This window comes from Rhinatrema bivittatum, chromosome 1 (genome assembly GCF_901001135.1).
Source record: "Rhinatrema bivittatum chromosome 1, aRhiBiv1.1, whole genome shotgun sequence".
Lineage (NCBI taxonomy): Eukaryota > Metazoa > Chordata > Amphibia > Gymnophiona > Rhinatrematidae > Rhinatrema > Rhinatrema bivittatum.
Genome location: NC_042615.1, coordinates 63340582 through 63360434, shown reverse-complemented (window position 1 = coordinate 63360434; position 19853 = coordinate 63340582). Strand labels below are relative to the sequence as shown.

The window sequence follows — 19853 nt, the reverse complement described above, 5'->3', positions numbered from 1 at the left end:
TGTTTCCTATTAAAGAGGACAGAAGAAATCTTGAACTTCCTTCCAAAGGACAGAAGCCAGGAGAATCAGTATATGTGTGCGTCTATGTGCATGTATGGGTGGGATAAGTGAATAGAAGCCTAACTTATCCTTAGAGCTTTTTCTGTTAGTAAGGGACAGTGCTTGCTGCGCTATGGTCAGAAGCTGTTTATTTTGGGTAATGAGGCTGCATGTTTGTGGAGTATTTTGTTTCTTTTAATGATGTTATGCAAGAAAAGCTACTGGGAGAAAGAAGGAACGCTTTTAATGGGCTCACAGAGATTGAGTGGATTACACTCACATGTTTCAGATCTGAAGGTTTATTTAAAATGTGCAACAACAAAATGGGTTTTCTGGTTATGCAAAGTGCATACTGCATTTGTTTAAAAGGAGAAATTACGGGAAAACTATCCCATAGACAGAAAAAGAAAAAAAAAAACCTTTCAACTCCAGTGTTATTTTCAGTTCTAGAGCTGAGTTATCTCCATAGAGAATTTATTGTTTTTTCCTTTAAAAAAAAAAATGATGCAGATTTATTGCAGGGTAGAGATTCAGCGGTGTATTCAGGACATCTTTCTACAGTTTCTGTCTGGGGGAAAGCTGTGACAGGAGAAATAACAGAGTGCTTTCTTAAACAACTTGCTGCCAGGAAAGGCTAAACAGTGTCTCAAGGGACATGTTTCTGTCCCTTTTCCCCTTAAGAAATCACAAAGGATACCCTTTCTGCACATTATATAACAAGAAATTCAATGTATTTAACATAGTTGTCAGGATAAACATCTTTTGGCCCACCAAGACTGCCAAGTTGTCCCTAACAACTGGATCACCCCTCAGATCAAATTCAATCGTCATCTTCTTCCTCCCTTGCCCCTACCACTCCCCTCTGTACCTGTTCCTAGCATGCATGGCTTCCCTCACTGTTTGCTGGTAGGCGATTCTGCTACACTCTAGCAAGAAGTTTTTCCTTGCATTGTCTCAGGGCCTGCATCCCTCCAACTTTATATCGCAACCCTTGTCCTTGAGCTGCTTTTTGTATGGAAATGCTACCTTCTTGTATATTGTGGAAACCTGCCAGACATTCACATGTTTCTGTCTTCTCTTCCCTCCTCCATCTTCCCTTTTTTTCAGCTAGATATTTTTTTTTTTTTTTTTTTTAAGTATCTTTGTGCAGGGCTTGAGTTGCCAAGGCCCATACGTTTTGGCAGGCCTCTTCTGAACTGTTTCCATTCTTTCAGTGTCCTTTCAGAGATACAACCTCCAGAATTTAATGATTTAACATTTTACAAACAAGGAAATAATCCTTTATAACCCTTCAACAACGTTAAAAAAAAAAAAAAAATGTATGTACACATACATACAGTACCCACCATTACTTGAGAACCACAAATAGTCCCGTTCCTTAAGATGAATTAGCAACACAGCTTAAGATAAATTTTATTCTGATATTTTGAAACAGGATTACTATGACTTAATACAACGAGAAGCCTTGCTCCCTATTCTGATTCACTCATGGCAGCCATATTACTTAGCATTTCCTGGTAATGTCAATATTATTGTTTTATATTTTAATTATCTGTCACCTCCAATAGTTTGGGGTGGGGAATATTATTACATACATAGTAATAAAAGTATTAAAGGAACAAAGCCAGGTAGATCAAAGCAAGGAACTAGAAAACATATCAAGACATAAACACAATGGGGTAGATTTTAAAAGAAGCTCGCGCGGCCTAGATGTGCGCACGCTACCCGGTGCATGCACATATACGCCCGATTTTATAACATGCGCGTGCATGTTATAAAATCTAGGGTCGGTGCGCGCAAGGGGGTGCACGATTGTGCACCTTGCGTGCACCAAGCCGCGCTGGCTTCCTCTGTTCCCTCCCCCCTAGCCTGACCTTCCCACCCCTTCCTCTAACCTTTCCCCCCCCAGCCCTACTCTAACCCCTCCGATCTTTATTTTACCTTTTGCGCCTGCCTCCAGGCAGGCGCACGTTGTGTGCGCCAGCTGATTGCCAGCACACGATCTCAGACAGAGCGGCAAATGGCCGCTGTGCCAGAAGCCGCTGACCCCGCCCCACCCCTTTTTTCAAGCCCCGGGACTTACACGCGTCCCGGGGCTTTATGCGCGCTGCCGGGCCTTTTGAAATAGGCCCGGCGTGTGTAGGTGTTTGAAAATCTGCCCCAATATCTGCCACAAGCTCTGCAGGAAAAAAAAAAAGACCCTAAACAGGAGGATCAGATGCTTTCTTAAAGAGAAAGGTCTTAAGTGCTTTTTTTTAAAGCCACTGGGTTCTATCATGCTGCGTACTTCCAGGGGTAAGGAGCTCCATAAAAAGGGACCTGCAGTAGTAAACGGGCCTGGCGTGACTGGATGTACATACCGTGCATTTGCACAGGACGGTATACCTGTGGGGAATCAGCGGGCATGCGCCAGAAAGAGAGGCTGCGGGGCCACTGGCGGAGCTCAACCCGTCAGTAGCTGAAGGAGAGAGGCCACAGGTTGCCAGCAGAGCTTAACCCGCTGGCGGCTGAAGGAGAAGCCTGTGTTTTTATTTGTGTGCGCATGCGCCCATGCACAACTTCCACTCTCCCCCCTCCCAAGCAGGAAGGCCGTTGGGGTGTGGTGGAGCTCATCCCACCAAGGCTGTATGACAACAGGAGGTCTGCAGAGCTGAGGTAGAGCTCATCCCACCATGGCTCAATGACACTGGGAGGCCTGTATGTCTATGTGTGAGCTTGTATGTGTGTTTGAGTGAGAGCCTGTGAGTGTCTGTGAGAGCCATGTGTGTATGTGTCCGTGTGACAGCATGTATATATCTGTATTTTATTTTCTTTCTTTATTTTTTTTAAATCTTTTCTATACCGTCATTAAGCTAGCTGCCGTCACAACGGTTCACAATAAGGCACATAACTTCATGTTGCATAAAATGTCTTAAATAATATTAACTAAACAGGTGCGATCAAAATACTGTAACATAGTTTCATAATAAATATTAATTGGTGTGTGTTATAAGTCAAGTCCAATTCTATCTGTATTAGCTATAAGATTAATGCTTAACTCTAGTAGTTTGTTGTTGAAAGAAAAAAAAATGAGAAAACACACAGAAAAAAGATGTGTGTGTGGGAGTTCTACTGACCGCATCCCTCATTTCCCTGGATTCTACTCTCCATTCTCTTTGTAGTATGCTTGCTTAAATAGCCATGTTTTTAAACTTTTTCTGAAAGTTTTGATGTTTCTTTGCTATGAGAGCCTACTTGTATGTTGGTGTGTGTCTGTATGACAGCCTGTGTGAGCACGTGTGAGTATGTGAGAGCCTATGGGTGTGTTTGTGTTTCTCTGCATGACAGCCATTATGTGTGTCTGTGTGAGAGCCTGTGTGTGTGTCTGTGTCTGTGTGATAGCCTACGTGTCTATGTGAGCACAAATGTATGTGGAAGAGCCTATATGTTTGTTTACTGTAATCCCTGTTTCAATTTCCCTGTATTTAGAATGTTCTTACTGCGTTCACTTGTTAAGTTCAACAAGTTCTCGGTTAAATTGTTCATCATCTGTAATAAGTTGTTAAAATGTAAACCGGAGTGAAGGCAGCTTGCTATACCCTCAGTATATAAAAGAATCTAAATAAATAAATAAATAAATAAATATATATGTGTTTTTACGAGAGCCTGTGTGGGTGCGTGTCTGTGCGAGAGCCTATGTGCCTGTGAATGTGTCTGTGAGAGCCTATGTGTTTGAGTGTGTTTGTGAATGTTTGTGTGCATTTGAAAGCCTGTGTATCACATATAGGCTCTCACAGGCACACACACACATACATAATGTATCTGTGAGGGAGAAGGAGCCTATGTATGTGAGAGAATGAATGTGTTATTGTGCATTTATGTGAGAGGGAAGATAACATTTGTATGGCCCTACCTCCCCCAATCTACAATAATCTCAGGGTGACTAGAAATCAAAGACCCCAGGTATGGAGAGCAGGAAATTTTTAAATAATTATTAGTTTTAATTAATGGGTGTAATGGTGAGATTACTTACCTGATAATCTCGTTTTCCTTAGTGTAGCCAGATGAACTCAGGACCAATGGGATGTACAAAAGCTACTCCCCCACTGGGTGGGAGGCTGCCCTTGGCCCACTTAGTGCTGCCCTTGCGAAGGCTGTATCCTCCCTGGCCTGGACATCCAGGTGGTAGAACCTGGAGAAGGTGTGTAGGGAGGACCATGTCACTGCCCGACAAATCTCAGCTGGCGAAAGCAGCCTGGTTTCAGCCCAGGAGACTGACTGGGCCCTTGTAGAATGCACCTTGACCTATAGAGGTAGTGGTTTTCCTGCCTCTATGTAGGCTGCATTAATTACTTCTTTGATCCAGTGGGCTATGGTTGCCCCGATGCCACTTCCCCTTGTTTCTTCCCACTGTTAAGAACGAACAGGTGATCAGTTTTGCGCAAGGATTCCGATCTCTTCAGGTATCGGACTAGGATTCTGCCAACATTCAGGTGGTGAAGGAGGTGTGAGTCTTCCGAATCCCTGTGTTCATCTGGTGATGGTAAGGATATGGTCTGGTTCATATGGAACTGGGAAACCACTTTCGGAAGGAAGGATGGTACCGTACGCAGCTGTATGGTGCCTGGGGTGAACCTGACAGTTCTCGACTGGATAATGCTTGAAGTTTGGAGATGCGCCGAGTTGAGCATATTGCGATCAAGAATGCTGTCTTTAAGTTCAAGAGGCGTAGAGACAGGCCGCTTGTTGGTCTGAAGGACTCCCCTGCTAGGAAGCCTAGTACTAGGTTGAGGTTCCATAGAGGCACCGGCCACTTTAGTGGTGGCTGGAGTTGTTTGACTCCTTTCAGGAAGCGAGACACATCAGGATGAGCTGATAGTCTGCTGCCGTCCACGTCGGACCTGAAACAGGCCAGTGCTGCGACTTGAACTTTGAGGGAGTTGAGAGACAACCCTTTCTGCATGCCGTCCTGTAGAAATTCTAGGATCATGGGAATCTTGGCTGTCCTCGGAAGGAGGGCGTGATCTTCAGGGCAGGCTTCAAATACTCTCCAAATCCGTATGTAAGAAACATGTGGAGAACTTGCATGCTCGGAGTAGGGTGTCAATCACGGCTTTTGAGTAGCCGCACTTCTTTAGGTTAGTCCTCTCAAGGGCCATACCGTAAGAGAGAATTGAGCCGGGTCTTCGTGGGAGATCGGTCCCTGCTGAAGGATTCCCCGCCAATAGTCTTCGCATGTCTGCGTACCATGATCTTCTTGGCCAATCCGGGCCGACTAGTAGGACTAGTCCCCTGTGGTACTCTATCTTGTGGATGACCCTGCCCAGTAGTGGCCAGGGTGGGAAGGCATACAGGAGGTTTTCCTCTGGCCAGTTCTGGATGAGATCATTGATTCCTTGAGATTGTGATTCTCGTCTGCAGCTGACAAATCTCGGGACTTGTGCATTGCGACGAGTTGCTAGGAGGTCCCCATTCCCCATCCCAACCCTTTAAATTTAAATAACTACAACCCCCCACCCTCCTGACCCCCTCAAGACGTGCCAAAAGTCCCTGGTGGTCCAGCGGGGGTCCGGGAGCGACCTCCTGCACTCGGGCCGTCGGCTGCCAGTATTCAAAATGGCGCCGATAGCCTTTGCCCTTACTATGTCACAGGGGCTACTGGTGCCATTGGTCGGCCCCTGTCACATGGTAGGAGCAATGGACGGCTGGTGCCATCTTGTGCTCCTACCATGTGACAGGGGCTGATCAATGGCACCAGTAGCCCCTGTGACATAGTGTTTAAGCAAGCCTTCCCAGACTCCAATTGAATGACAGCAACATCTTCTAAGAGACTTCACAATATAATGTAAATATGTAAATATTTAATCCTTAACTTCTCAGTTATCTTGCTCTAATTCTCTCCACAGTTAGATTAATCCTGTTTTAATGTAACTTTATGACCTTTGCACTTGTTTAATGTTCTTTTTTGACTCACACCCCCTGTTATCTGTAAACCAGCATGGTGTGATTTTAATCACGAATGCCGGTATAGAAAAAACTCTAAATAAAAAAAATAAAATAAAAGTAAGGGCAAAGGCTATCAGCGCCATTTTGAATACTGGCAGCCGATGGCCCGAGTGCAGGAGGTCGCTCCCGGACTCCGCTGGACCACCAGGGACTTTTGGCAAGTCTTGGGGGGGTCAGGAGGGTGGGGGGTTGTAGTTAGTTTTTTTTTGTTTTTTTTTTAATATTCGCTCCATAAGACGCACAGACATTTTCCCCCCCACATTTGGGGGGGGGAGTGCATCTTAGGAGCAAAAAATACGGTAAATCAGGGCATTATCTGTAACACACAGGTAAATACTGCTGTAAAACAATGCAAATACAAATGCATAGTCATTGCCGCAAGAACCCTGACTGCATCTCAAGGAGTCAGTCATGTTCCTGATTATTTTAAAGCGCAATATTTACTGCAGAACTGATCTACACACAGTTATCATGGATTGTTAATGTGAGATAAGTAATGCCCAACAATGGCCTATGTTATCATATTGTCCTCTTGGTTTGGAACTATTTATTTATTTACATTTTTATATTCCATTTTTCAGCTCTTCAAAGTGTACATCAAAGCGGATCACATTCAGGTACTACAGGTATTTTATTTAGCAATAGCTGTGATAAGGCACAAGAAGAAAGTTCTCAGGCTTCAAACATACTATAAGGCAAAAACATTAAAAAATCAACTGACAAATATAATTAAATAAACAATGAAGGCATGTACCTTGTCACCAACTTCTCTTCAGGCTGTACCTTCTCCAAAACGTGTTGGAAATATTCCTCAATGACCTGAGCAGTGAGAGCTCTCTTCAAATATGGGTAATAAAGGGGGTGGCGAGCTATCACACCTGTCACAAAAAGCAAGGTTTGAGAAGGCAAAGAAACAAAGCACTTTAAAAAAAAATTACACAATTTAAAGGCTACCATACACAGCCCGGTATGTCCCGGAGAGCAGCAAACCCTAGATAATGCAAGCCTTCCAGCGCTGAAACAACTGCTGATGTGCCATCTGAATTTGACAAAAAGCACGCATTATTCTGGCACACTACTACACTCCAAACTTTCGGCTCGATCCAGTAAGGCCGCGGTAAAAACAGTGAGGTAGTGTCAGGCGCACCCTTCCTCCCCGCACGCACAGTTCTCTTCACTAACTCTCCGATACTCTCCTCTAATCGCATGCAAATGCATGCCGCGGCTGTGAAGCGTTAGGGAAGGGTTATGCCCGCGCAACCCATTTTACTGTATAGGCGCTGTAACAGCGCCTATACAGTAACCTGGGTGCGCTGGTACCTGTCATTTCAAATGACATTTGAAATGACAGGCACCAGGAAGTGTAAAAAAGTTTAAAAAGTGTAAAAAACAAAAAACCTGTGTGTTATATAAAAAATAAAACAATTTTAAATACCTGTCGGAGGGCCGTGGGTCCAGGCGGCCGGTGGGCGGCGGGCAGCCATCAGCGGCATCCGGTAGTCCCTTCTCCCTTCCTCCCTCCCTCCCCTGCCTGGATGAGCGCCAAAATCGCACGGGCGGGTCGGCAGCGGGGGGGGGGGGGGGCGGCAGCAGGATCCGGGAGCGGCGGGTAGGCAGCAGCGGGGTCCGGGGGGTCCGGGGCAGCGGCAGCGGGGGGGGCGGCAGCGGGGGGGCGGCAGCAGGATCCGGGAGCGGCGGGTAGGCAGCAGCGGGGTCCGGGGGTGGCAGCGAGATCCGGGGAGCCAGCAGCGGCAGCATGTTCGATCGCGCAGGCAGGTAGGTGGCAAAGTAAAGATGGCCGCCAGCACGGGAAAATCGTGCAATTGGCCGCTGAAGACGTGACGTCACACCCCGTGACGCCAAACGTCGTGACGTCACGTCTTCAGCGGCCAATTGCACGATTTTCCCGTGCAGGCGGCCATCTTTACTTTGCCACCTACCTGCCTGCGCGATCGAACATGCTGCCGCTGCTGGCTCCCCGGATCTCGCTGCCACCCCCGGACCCCGCTGCTGCCTACCCGCCGCTCCCGGATCCTGCTGCCGCCCCCCCGCTGCCGCTGCCCCGGACCCCCCGGACCCCGCTGCTGCCTACCCGCCGCTCCCGGATCCTGCTGCCGCCCCCCCCCCCCGCTGCCGACCCGCCCGTGCGATTTTGGCGCTCATCCAGGCAGGGGAGGGAGGGAGGAAGGGAGAAGGGACTACCGGATGCCGCTGATGGCTGCCCGCCGCCCACCGGCCGCCTGGACCCACGGCCCTCCGACAGGTATTTAAAATTGTTTTATTTTTTTATTTAACACACAGGTTTTTTGTTTTTTACACTTTTTACACTTACCATAGCAGGCCCGAGCCTTGCTACTTTTTCGTTTGTTTTTTTTTGCCCTGGTCCCGTCCGGTCTCCTGCAGCCCCGTCCGGTCCGGACGGGGCTGCAGGAGACCGGACGGGACCAGGGCGGGTAAGCAATGTTTTTACCCTACACTACACTACACTAACTCCTACTAGGGGGAGGCGGTAAACTAGCAGGTTAAGGCCGCGGCAGAACAGCGGGTTACGGAGGAGATAATATCAGCGCCCGTTACAGTATCGCAGGGGAATAGCTAATTCCTTCATTATACAGCTTTTTCGTTCATTTACATGCCGGGTGCGGAAAGGGTTATGCGTCTGTTTTCAGAAGCGATACGGACGCGTGAAACTGGACACTGTATCGCCGAACTGCCTTGCGCGCCCGAATTGTGCGCTACGAGCACGTTACAGACGGGCAATCCTCGAGCGGACGATACTGGATCGAGCTGTTTGGGATTATACGTTTGCAATGGGGGAGGGGGATTTTACAACCGGCTGCATTGGTGTAAATTCTGTGGGGTGCTTTTTACCCATTGACTTTTCACCAACTTTCAAAGGGAAAGCACACGTGTACTTTTCCTTTCAAAATTATCCTGCTAATAATGAGTGCACAAATGTTTCCCCAAGGAAAAATAACGTCCACACATTTGAAAATGCAAAAATACGCATCACAATTCCAAACTTTGCCCCAAATCCACGAACAAGAACTCCTCTTCCAACTGTGGGCAAAAATACGTTCACACAGGCACTATGCGTGTATTTGTACCAGCATGCAAGCTGGCTTGCCCAGGGAATACTAAAAGAAAATATTCCTGCATCCATGAAGAGAAATAACAAAATTTAAATTTAGAAACAATATACCTATATTTGCAGAATTGCCTTTGTCCCCACTTCTTGTATAGGCAAGTTCTTCCAAACGGTAAGAGTAAGGCCCATTTGGCAGATCTATAAAACAATAAAAACAAATGAGGAAAAGCTATAAAGCAACATTTTAAAACAGCATTAAAAGCTTTTAAAATAACAAATCTTTGTATATTATTTAGAGTTATTTTCACAATCTAGCCAAGCCAGACAGACAAGAGCTACAGACAAAAACAAATAAGAGGCTTTGAGTTATAACAGTGAGGCCAAGAACTAAACCAGGTGGGCTCTAGGTGGAATTAATTGAAGAAGGGGTAACTATCACTGAGCAAGGCTGCAAGGAACGAGGTCTCGTGAGAGTCCATGTAAGAAAAACAGCCAGTGAGGTGGGTGGGACTCTAAATTGACACTGAAACTCATCAGCATTTCAAGTTACCTTAATACGGTTCTGCGCAATCTTAAAACAATCGACCAGAACCAAAATATCAAAGAAAAATACTGCTAAATCAGCAAATAAAATACAGATATTGTCAGTGGAAAATGGAACCCTGTAATTACAGCAAGTATGTAGGTGGGGTTTATCTAAGTGGATAAAGCTGCAGGAAATGAGAAGGAGGCCATCTTCATCCCTTTCCCTAGACCTCCTGAAGAGAGCAAGATGTCACCCAGAAGCAACGGTGAGAGACAGGAATGCTGGGGATGGTAGGAGAAAGATGCAGAAGGTAATTGAGATAAAGACAAGGAAGGAAGAAAGAGGAGGGGATAGAAAAGCAAGGAGAGAGAGAGGGCAGGTTCACCCTTCCTGAATGCTTGTGCATCCAGTTTGTTTCAGGACCAAAATAAATCAATCCACCTTGATTTGAAGGTGTTCGCACTAATTAAACAGCGCCACTGTTGAGAAAAAGGAAAGTATTTATGGAATTTCACTCTACTAGGAGATGCAGTTTCCCTACTAACTTGTGGCAAAAGGAACAAAATACATATCTGGTTCATGAAATAAAGATAATGCATCATTTTATTTTAATATGCTGTGAATCATGCATGTACAATTGGTCCACGAAAAAGAAAAAAAAAAAAAGACCTACAGAGGTATTTCTACTTGGCAGACTCAAAAATTGTCAGCAATGTTGAGGCGCTGCTCTCCAAGAGCATGGTATTAAAATATAATGCATTGTACCCTCGAAACAGAGAAAATCATTTTGAAACAGTGTGGTCCATATTCATGCGAGTTATCTGGCTATATACCATCTTCTGCATATTTTTGGCATTTTTCCAGCTAAATTTTAAAAGGATAACTCATTATCCAGCTAAATGTAACCAAATAATGTAGAGGCATTCCAGGGCAGAGTTAAGTTAGCCACAGAGTAGTCCTAAAGTTAGCAGTTTAAAGTTATCCGGCTATCTTTAAAGATAGCTGAGAATATTCAGCGGGGCTGCCACATCACTGAAGATCCTGATAGGGTTAGCTGGGTACATTTTTCTGGCTAACTTTGCAAGCCGGCCAGCGACTGAATATTTCCCCCAAGTTTCAGAACTTGCTTTTAGATGTCTTGGACAAAGCTGCCCTCTAATCAGTTCATCAAAAGCACACACCATCCCAATAGGTTCCCCAGGGTGGGCCAGGACAGCGGCCATTAGCCGTTGTTCCAGGGTAAGTAGAAAAATAAAATATTTTCGGAAAGCTAGGTAGGGATTAGGGGTCAGGTGGAGAGGGGAAAGGGAAGGAAGGTTAGGCAGGGAGGTAGGGAAGTTCCCTCCCAGTCCCCCTGTGCGTGCTGCCTGCACATATGCGTGCACGCTCCTTTTAAAATCTACCCCTTAGTTACTACACACCCTGGTGTTTTTCGGAATAAGGATTTGAGAATTTTGGAGAGGGAAGGAGGAATTTTCAAAAGCGTTTATGTGCATAAATGGGCTTTTTGAAAATTATCCTGGGGGTTGTATGCGTAAAAGTACCTGTGGAAGTGATCTCAGGCTTAACTTACTTTTCTGCATGCTGCAAAGAGGCATTCAAAGAGGCGGCGAAATCATTTACTACTTCTACTGATCATTCCTACAGCATTACTCGCCGTGCGCATTTACACGCGTACCTTCGATTTATGAAAACATGCGCAGAAATGTTCACATGGACATTTACACCTGCTCTCAGGTGCGCACGGCCCTAATTTTCAAAGCAGACTTACACAGGCTGTTATAATTTGCACTCGGAAAGACAAAAATACGTTTCTGATCCCAAGTGCAAATATCAAGCAGTTTTGTGTGCGATTCACCAAAATTTCTCCATTGGAATAAGAGGATAAAATTCATATTAATAGCATGTTAATTGTTCAAATTAAATATATTTAGAACAGAACAGTGGTATATAAATATCATAAATAAAATATTACAGACATTATTTAATTCAATTGCTCTCTTCCAGCACTAACACAGAGCTGGTTACAATAAATAACAAATAACAATAGATTAAAACAATTAGATAACAAGCTGACTCAATTTACAACATTACAATCCAAAAAACTCAAAGCTTACACAACACATTGACACACACATATACTTAATCAGTAGGAAAATTAATTCTAACCTATAATAAAGGTAGAAAAATATTACATCTTTCAAAGGTATAAACTTTTATAAAATTTAAAGCTTTAGAGAGGAATCCAGCCCTGCCTGTTAGAGCCAGTTAGGTACACTGAGGCCTGGGGAGGGAGCGAGAATAGCTGCTGCGACTGTGGCGGACCCTGCTGACTAATGAGTGGCACTGAGGGTGCACCTCATAAAAAACAATTCTCTATCCCTTGGGCTGGTGAAGATTCCTAGACTTTCCTATCTCAAATATCATGAACAATGGGAAACAAAGCTTTTGTGCTGATCATCATCAATATCTGAGCATCTTCAACTCTGACAAAAGCAATGTGATACAAAAAACAAGCTTATTCGCCCTTCCCTGCAAATTAGAAGGTAAAGAGGTGGGGCTGTACATCACTGCTTGTGACGTAAGCTGATTACTAGTGCATTTTTTGACATACATTATTATACTTATATAAAATGCCTTAGTTTAACTAAAATATATCAACCCTCAGCAAAACATGGTCCTTTGGCTCACCTGCTGTCTCCTAATACTGGATATTTCAAAGTACTCTACCTCTTTGTATTTCTACAGTGGCTCAACTGCTTACACATTTTCCTGATTCCAAAAGCCTTATGAGGAGGATTTTAATATTCCCAGTTAGGAAGTTTCATTACAAATTACAAATATTTTAGAAATCCTGGGCCAGGATAAGCCACTTTAACAGCCAGCATTGCAGCACCAGAGATTTATATAGCTCTGTATTTAAGCAATGATAGTAAAGGAAGGCAAAACAGAGCAACAAGCATGTAGGTGGCCTATTGCAACGGCAGCGTATGTGGGGACACGGAAGGTGCAGGAGTTAACAAACAGGAACACAAGTTTATAATCCCAAGGAGAAAAAAAACAACAAGCAGGATAGATAAGCTACCAAAGGGAAGTGGGCAATCTTGGAAGGTGGATGAGTAGGAAGAGCAGTGGCTGCAGAAGGCAACCTGGAGAAAGGAGGCAGCCTGCTATGGGAGGAGGAGTGATACAGTAAAATGCAATAACTTTGAAGCAGCTGTAAACAAGGGAAAAAAAAGACATGTTTCCTTGTAAAACAGTACAACAACTAAAAGCATTCCTCAAGAGACCTCATGCCATGTGCAAATTCTCTGCGGCCCAGCAGGCCATCCACAGGAACCACTACAGAGTCCAGTAATTGAGCTGTTTTGTGACTGGATCAGGCAGAGGCCGGACAGCTGTCCAGGAGCAGAACAACAGAGAAATACAAGAATATTCTACAGATACTGTGGGAGGAGAGCAGAGTGGGGGAGAGGGAGAGGTTGAGATAGTGAATGGAGTAATTATTGTTTTTCATAGTTGCTCTTTACCTATTTTTAGCAGATGTCCCAGCAAAAATAAGTGTATTTGTTTTTTTCTGTTATCACACAGGCATTCAGTAAATATGTTGACTAGCCTGTGTGCATGATTTTGTTTTATCATTGCTTATAATAAAATGTAATCATTGCCACCACACAAGGCATTTGCTATTCACTGTTGCCTGGGTAGGCTAAGGGCTGAAGTTAAAAATACATTTTTCAATTGCTGACTAATAGCCAGGAAGTACTCCAGCCATTCATTATTTCAGCTTCCTCAACACCCATAAAGCTGGTGCTCGCCAGCAGGGTTGCTAGTGGGTTAAAGGAGCATAAAAGTCTCTTCCAAAGAAGATGTTTAACCAGTCATCAAAAGCTGGCTAGACTGCCCTAGATAAAATGGGCCAGAAAACCCTAAGGCTGCATGTTGTAATTTGTTTTGTATGTTGAGGAAGAATGTTTCTTGTCACTGATGCTTTATACCACCTGGTTGTCAGTATATTTTTTTCTCTAAAGGGAAGTTATGGTACACACTTTGTCCAGTCTTTGCATCCCATCATTTCATACATCACAAGGTGCAGTGATGCGTAAAACCAGTTCATAGGGCTAAGGCCTGCATTATTCGCCAAGCATGGAGCCTGTACAAACTGGTCTTACAACTAACAATCAATCAGACAGACCCAATCACAAAAGTCAGAGCGTCTCAGAGTCATTTTTAAAAAGGCAACATCCAAGATGCATCTTACCCCAAATCAAGATCATAAAAACAATTTCAGGTTATATCTTTCCTGAGAGGAAAATATTCATGTACCTGGCCTATTAAAGGGGGCTATCTAAGATCTGTTACACAAACGGCTAATCTACTTAGAAGTTAAGAAGCAGCTCAGGGGAACACGCACAACACGATCTTGTGGCGTGATAGGTTCCGGCAAACTCAGAAAATTCTTAATGATATAATACATCAAAAAGCGATAGGTAGTATGTTTGCCTTTAAACATAAACTGTTCGAACATGGCAACAAACCAGGGAGACTGTTGGCCCGCCTAACTAAAGCCAAACAGACCTCTAAATATATCACCTCTATCAAACGGTCTGATGGCACATTGGCGGTATCCACACCTGAAATAGGTCAAATATTTCAAAATTTTTATGAGGCCCTATATGCTGCCGATGAGCCAAACACAGGTAATCAGAACAAATTTCTGGAAAACCTGCCGCTACCTCAACTCACGACCCAGCAGCGGGAGAGTTTGAACCGCCCTATCACCTCAGTAGAAGTCACAAAAGTAATAGCAGACCTCAAACTACATAAGTCACCGGGTCCAGACGGTATAAATTCATTGTTTTATAAATCAATAGTGTCTCACATTGTACCTTCTCTTACTGAATTATTCATCCATATGATATCACATATCATCTTACCGGAAACAATGAAATTGGCGGCAATTACAATCTTACCCAAGCCAGGCCGGGATCCCACGGACCCAGGTTCATACAGACCAATATCCCTCCTAAATCAAGATGTAAAAATTTTTGCGAAAATCCTAGCTAATAGACTGAAATTTATTCTACCAGACAATCTCCTTGGAGTAGACTGGCTTTGTGTATGGCCGACATCTAATATTAGGCGACTGTTGGTAGCATTAGAAAGCTGTCGAGTTCAGGGCACGCCAGACCCCCCCCGTTGGTTAGCTTTGACGCTGAAAAAGCGTTCGACAGGGTGGCATGGCCGTACTTATTCACAGCTCTACAGCGGTTTGGGTTCAATGGCCCGTTTCTCAATGCTATCATGATACTGTACAGTGACCCAAAGGCATTCATTTGCCTTAATAACTCAACCTCAGCCATATTTTCTTTGGGCAGGGGAACCCGGCAAGGTTGTCCCCTGTCGCCTCTTTTATATATACTTTCCTTAGAACCTCTTATTCGTACAATTAAAAATTCTGCAGCAGTGCCCGGCGTGGTCACAGGGAAAATAGAGCAAAAGATGATGCTTTTTGCCGATGACATGTTGATGCTGGTGTCTAACGCCAAATCCTCTTTACCTGCTTTATTGAGCATCATACACACCTTTGGGTCATTTTCTGGCTTAAAATTAAATCTCACCAAGTCGGAAGCGATGGACATTAATGGCACTCTTAAAGCACAATGGCCAGATTTCCCCTTGCTATGGGCTACAGATACTATAAAATATTTGGGAATTAAAATTCATCAGAACCCCCAGAATTGGTACTCCTGCAATATTACCCCTCTTATACAGGCTTTTCGTTCCAAGGTAGATAGTTGGAACGCATTTCCTCTCTCTATTTCGGGCAGAATATCTCTGGTTCAAATGATTTTACTTCCTAAACTATTGTATATCTTACAAATGCTTCCTGTGTTTTTGACTACTAAAGATGTGAAATTGTTACAGAAATTGTTCAGTAAGTTCTATTGGGGAGCCAAGAAAGCCAGGATGCTATATTCTAACCTGATGGTACCTAAAAGAGAAGGCGGACTGGGAGTGGCTAACCTTCGTTTTTATAACATTGCCTGTTTACTGCCAACTTTACGAGAGTGGTTGGGCTACGGAAACAACCCAATACTCATATCGTTGGAAAGGGCATTGATGCATCCTACACATTTGGCGTTTTTGGTACATGCGCCAGGCCACTTAGTAAATGCTTCCGTGGTCGGTAATATTTTAGTGAACTCCATGAGAAGCTGCTGGCGTTTTTTGAGATGCCATCTGAAATTACCATGACGCACATCTTACTGCCTCCCCTTGACAGGCAATCCTGAATTTCCCGCCGGGATAGTTGGTATGCATTTACAGCACCCCCAGTCCGACCTTATCTGCTTTACTTTGACTCATTTTATAAATCTGCAAACTGAAACGATACACTCCTTTAATCATTGTTGTCAACATTTACAATTCACAGCAGCTGATTACCTGCCTTATTTGCAAATCCGTAGTTATATTAAAAAAGTTTCTTCCTCATCATCCAGCAGTCTCACAATGGACCTTTTCAATGTTTTCTTCATTTATGCTCCAAGACAACTATATCCATTTCAACCTTCTACAACTTCCTGCACGATACTAATTCCTATGGACTAAATGCGGCTGTAGCTGATCACTGGTCTCTCACTCTCACACAGCATATTTCGATTTCAGCTATCAGACGTAGTTGGACTTTTAACAAATTGGTTGCGCGGAGTGCCTATATGAGGGAACTGCATTTTCGGATACTTCACAGCCTTATCATTTGGCCGAGGAAAGCTTTTCTTGCAGGACTCTCTGCCACACATGCTTGTCATAAATGTAACCAGCCCAATGCTACACTTATACACTGTCTGTGGCACTGTGCTTCCATACAGAACTTTTGGGATTCTATATTCCGATGTATCAGAGATGCTCAGCATACTACTCTGACTCGGGAGGCGTCCTTCTGCATACTGGGAATTCCTAGCTCGCAGGGACGAACATCGGGCCTCCACTTTCACCTACTACATAAAAGTCGTTTGATGGCTCTACGTGTAATTCTCCGTCATTGGATTTCTCCTACGGCACCGACATTAAAGGAATGGATAGACACCATGCTGGATTTATACCTTCTAGAAAAGAAATCTATTCCATCAACCTCTAAGAAGAAGCAACTGATGTTCGCTGCCATTTGGAAACCATACCTGAACTCATTGCCAAAAGATTTGCAACATATAGTGGTCTCGAATAATAGCTGATTTTTGTGTTACATGTAGCTGGATTATTGTTAGTAAAGGTACCAATATTGGCATACCTGATATTATTCGTTCTACTTATTTATAATTTTTATACCTCTTTATCATTTTTATATTTTTATAATTTTTATAGTATTTCGCATATTTCTTACTGGACTGCCGGAATAAGGTGCTGCGTAGGGGGAGGGAGGGTATGGAAGGGATGGGTGGGGACCAGGGAGGGAGGGAGTATATCTGGGGACTTGGGATTTGTTTGTTCAAACGGTGTACTGTTAGACTACTTAGTCATACTGTTCAGGTGTATCCATGCACTGCTGTATATTTGGTTGAAAATGAATAAAAAGTATTACAAACAAAAAAAAAGAAGCAGCTCAGGAAGAGAGGTATTTCGGATGCTTTAGTGTACTCTGCATGGCCAAAAATGTTTAGCCATGAGAAACCCATAGTTTTTAACTCAGCTCAAGCTGCTAAAAGCTTTCTTATCGGCTTTCCCGAATATTCTTCCCCATGATTGACACTGGAGGCTGATACCTTGGGGTAATAGTTGCCATTACTACTTTTTATTTAGCATTTTTATATACTGACTTTCCAATAACAGAATTACTGATCAATTCGGTTTACATTCTAAACAATAACATTGACAAGTAAATACTTGTTGATTACAAGCTCTTACCATGTAGGGTGCTGGGGGCCACAACATGGATCATAAGATTCCCACTTGCATGTGTGGTATGACTTTAGTTTTGGTCTGTGGCTTTATTTCTATTTTTCTTTGCTTTCTGACTTGTGTACTGTTTTCCATCCACTATATATATATGTGTGTGTGTGTGTGTGCATATACATAAATTCAGATAGACAAATATATTTAACTTCCATTCATTATTTTTCAAAATTGCTGCAAGTATAGCTGCATACTGTTTTCATTAGGAGAGCCTCATGCTTTAGACAAGCAGCCCAAGCAGTGCGGTAAAACACAAATGATTTCAACACATCTGCTGCTAAGACAGATGAACAGTTTGTTTACAAGTGATTGGAATGGCCTGTTTCCTGTTTTGCTACTGTGACTTACAAATAAGATTTCTTTTTCTTTTGTTGTAATGTATATTTGTCTCCTGGGCCATATGTTGTTGTTAACGGTTGTGTTAATGGTGCAACTTAATCCCTTGTTTTGTGCAAGGAGAGAGACTATTTTTATTTTAAATAAAATTCAGTGTATGGCTCTCTTGAACAATTTTTTTTCTACTCTCAGTTATTTGGGATAGCCATTTGCCAGAAAACCTGTTGTAGCTGTATTCTTTAGGCTTATGTCATGTTGTTGTTTAAGTGTGTAATAGAATTAAAAATCAGACATTTTATGCCCACACAGAGAGAGAGCAATATCACCGACGTGATATCTCTGATGAGCGGCGGTATATAAAAACCAATAAATAAAATAAATAAATAAATAATATTCTAAAATCCCCTTTCCACAGGTAAAGCACTGCTTTTTCTGGGGAAATGGCTTTGAAAATTACTCTCCCTGTGTAGCTGGCAGTTCCTCCAAATAATAAGGAAGTGGGCTCCAGTTTTTAAACTTTAAAAATAACAACAAACTAGAATTACTCCAAGAGAATCATCCGACACAGCCTAAACATGCCAAACGCAAGTGAAAGAAGGTGGAACAGGTGTTTTCATCTTCTTGGGACTCCAAAGTTAGGGGTGCTCATAGTTCAGTGCACAAATTTTTGCTATCCTCTGTCTGCAAATTCATATGCGTTCCAGGTTGTCAGTGTGAGGACTTGTGTGCAGTACTGCCTCCCACCAGCAAAGGCCCTCACTAGACTGTTGGCTGCTGTTCAGTCCTCCAAGCTCTATGGCTTGGAGGTGCTACTGGTAGCCATCTTTAAACTCTGCCACATCCTTAAAAGCCCTGCCTTGCTCTCAGTACCTTGCCTCAGTTTGGGTCTATCCTTAGCCCTTGCTGTGGTCCTCCATAGTTCATAGCTTTGTATTCTTGCCTTGTTCCCTGCCTTGTATCTGGCCCACTTTGTGGCCTTCAGCTGCGTGTTTGTCTTGTTGTTTGTTCTGTTCTGCCTTGTTCCTGTTTCTTGTTCTTGTGTGTGTGCTGGTTTCCTGTTTTGTATTTTGTCTGGTTTTGTGGGCACCCTTGTATTCTTGCCCATCTCCAGCCCTTTTTAATGGTAGCCTTCCAGTCCCTAGGCTCGCACCTCCAAAACGTTCTGCCGGCCACCAGAGCTTGTGGGCTCAACCTAAGGGGGAGGTAGTTGGTGAGGCAGTAAAACCAGTATCAACCCTGTTCTTGGCTCCATGACTGTCCTGAGGATTACCCCATAGCTGGCCTGAGTACCTTGACATCAAACTGAGGCCGTCAAACCCCTTAGGAGTTGCATTATAGACCACAACAAGCCTGGCTTTATTTATAGGCCCAGTTTCAGGTCTTTCGCTACAGCCTCGATTTACAGACTCTGTTCCAGGCCTTGACTCAATCAGCTCTCATTTTAAGTTTTGCCTTAGCAACCTCAGTTTTAGTTTCAGTTAAGCCTACTACTGTTCCAGCTTTAGTCCAGCCTGACTTAGCTTTTAAGAAGCCAGTATGTGCATTGCATTATCTGCTAGCCTATGCTGAAATCATTTCAAAGCAGGATACTTCTGATATAGCAGGGTCCATAGAACAATGATGAAATCTATGCAAAACATGCAGGCTCTTATAAACAGGATGTGTCATTGTCCCTGCTGTAGCCAGAGTTGAAGCTTTTCTGGTCAAGCCTGCTCATGCCCTTGCTCCAGACCATGGGCTGAACCGAGTTTCTGATTCTGAACTTGATCCAGTATCTGTTTTTGATATCATGCCCAACCATTGTTTCTGACCCTGCCAAACTGGCTCCTTCTCCAGATTCCATGCCTGAACCTGCTCTACAGCCAGCAAAAGCCAGCTCCAATGGAGAAATTACTTACCTGATAATTTCGTTTTCCTTAGTATAGA

General features: G+C 43.7%; 1 protein-coding gene across 1 annotated transcript in view; it reads right to left on the bottom strand.

Moving 5' to 3' along the window:
* The window catches only part of LOC115097169, a 260825-nt gene that overhangs the window by 14494 nt on the left and 226478 nt on the right, over positions 1-19853 (bottom strand). Inside the window, exons 17-18 of the mRNA XM_029612784.1 lie at positions 9227-9310; positions 6779-6902 (exon numbers count right to left, since the gene is read on the bottom strand). Coding sequence (XP_029468644.1) covers positions 6779-6902; positions 9227-9310 — 208 coding nt within the window. The remainder of the gene's footprint in view (positions 1-6778; positions 6903-9226; positions 9311-19853) is intronic.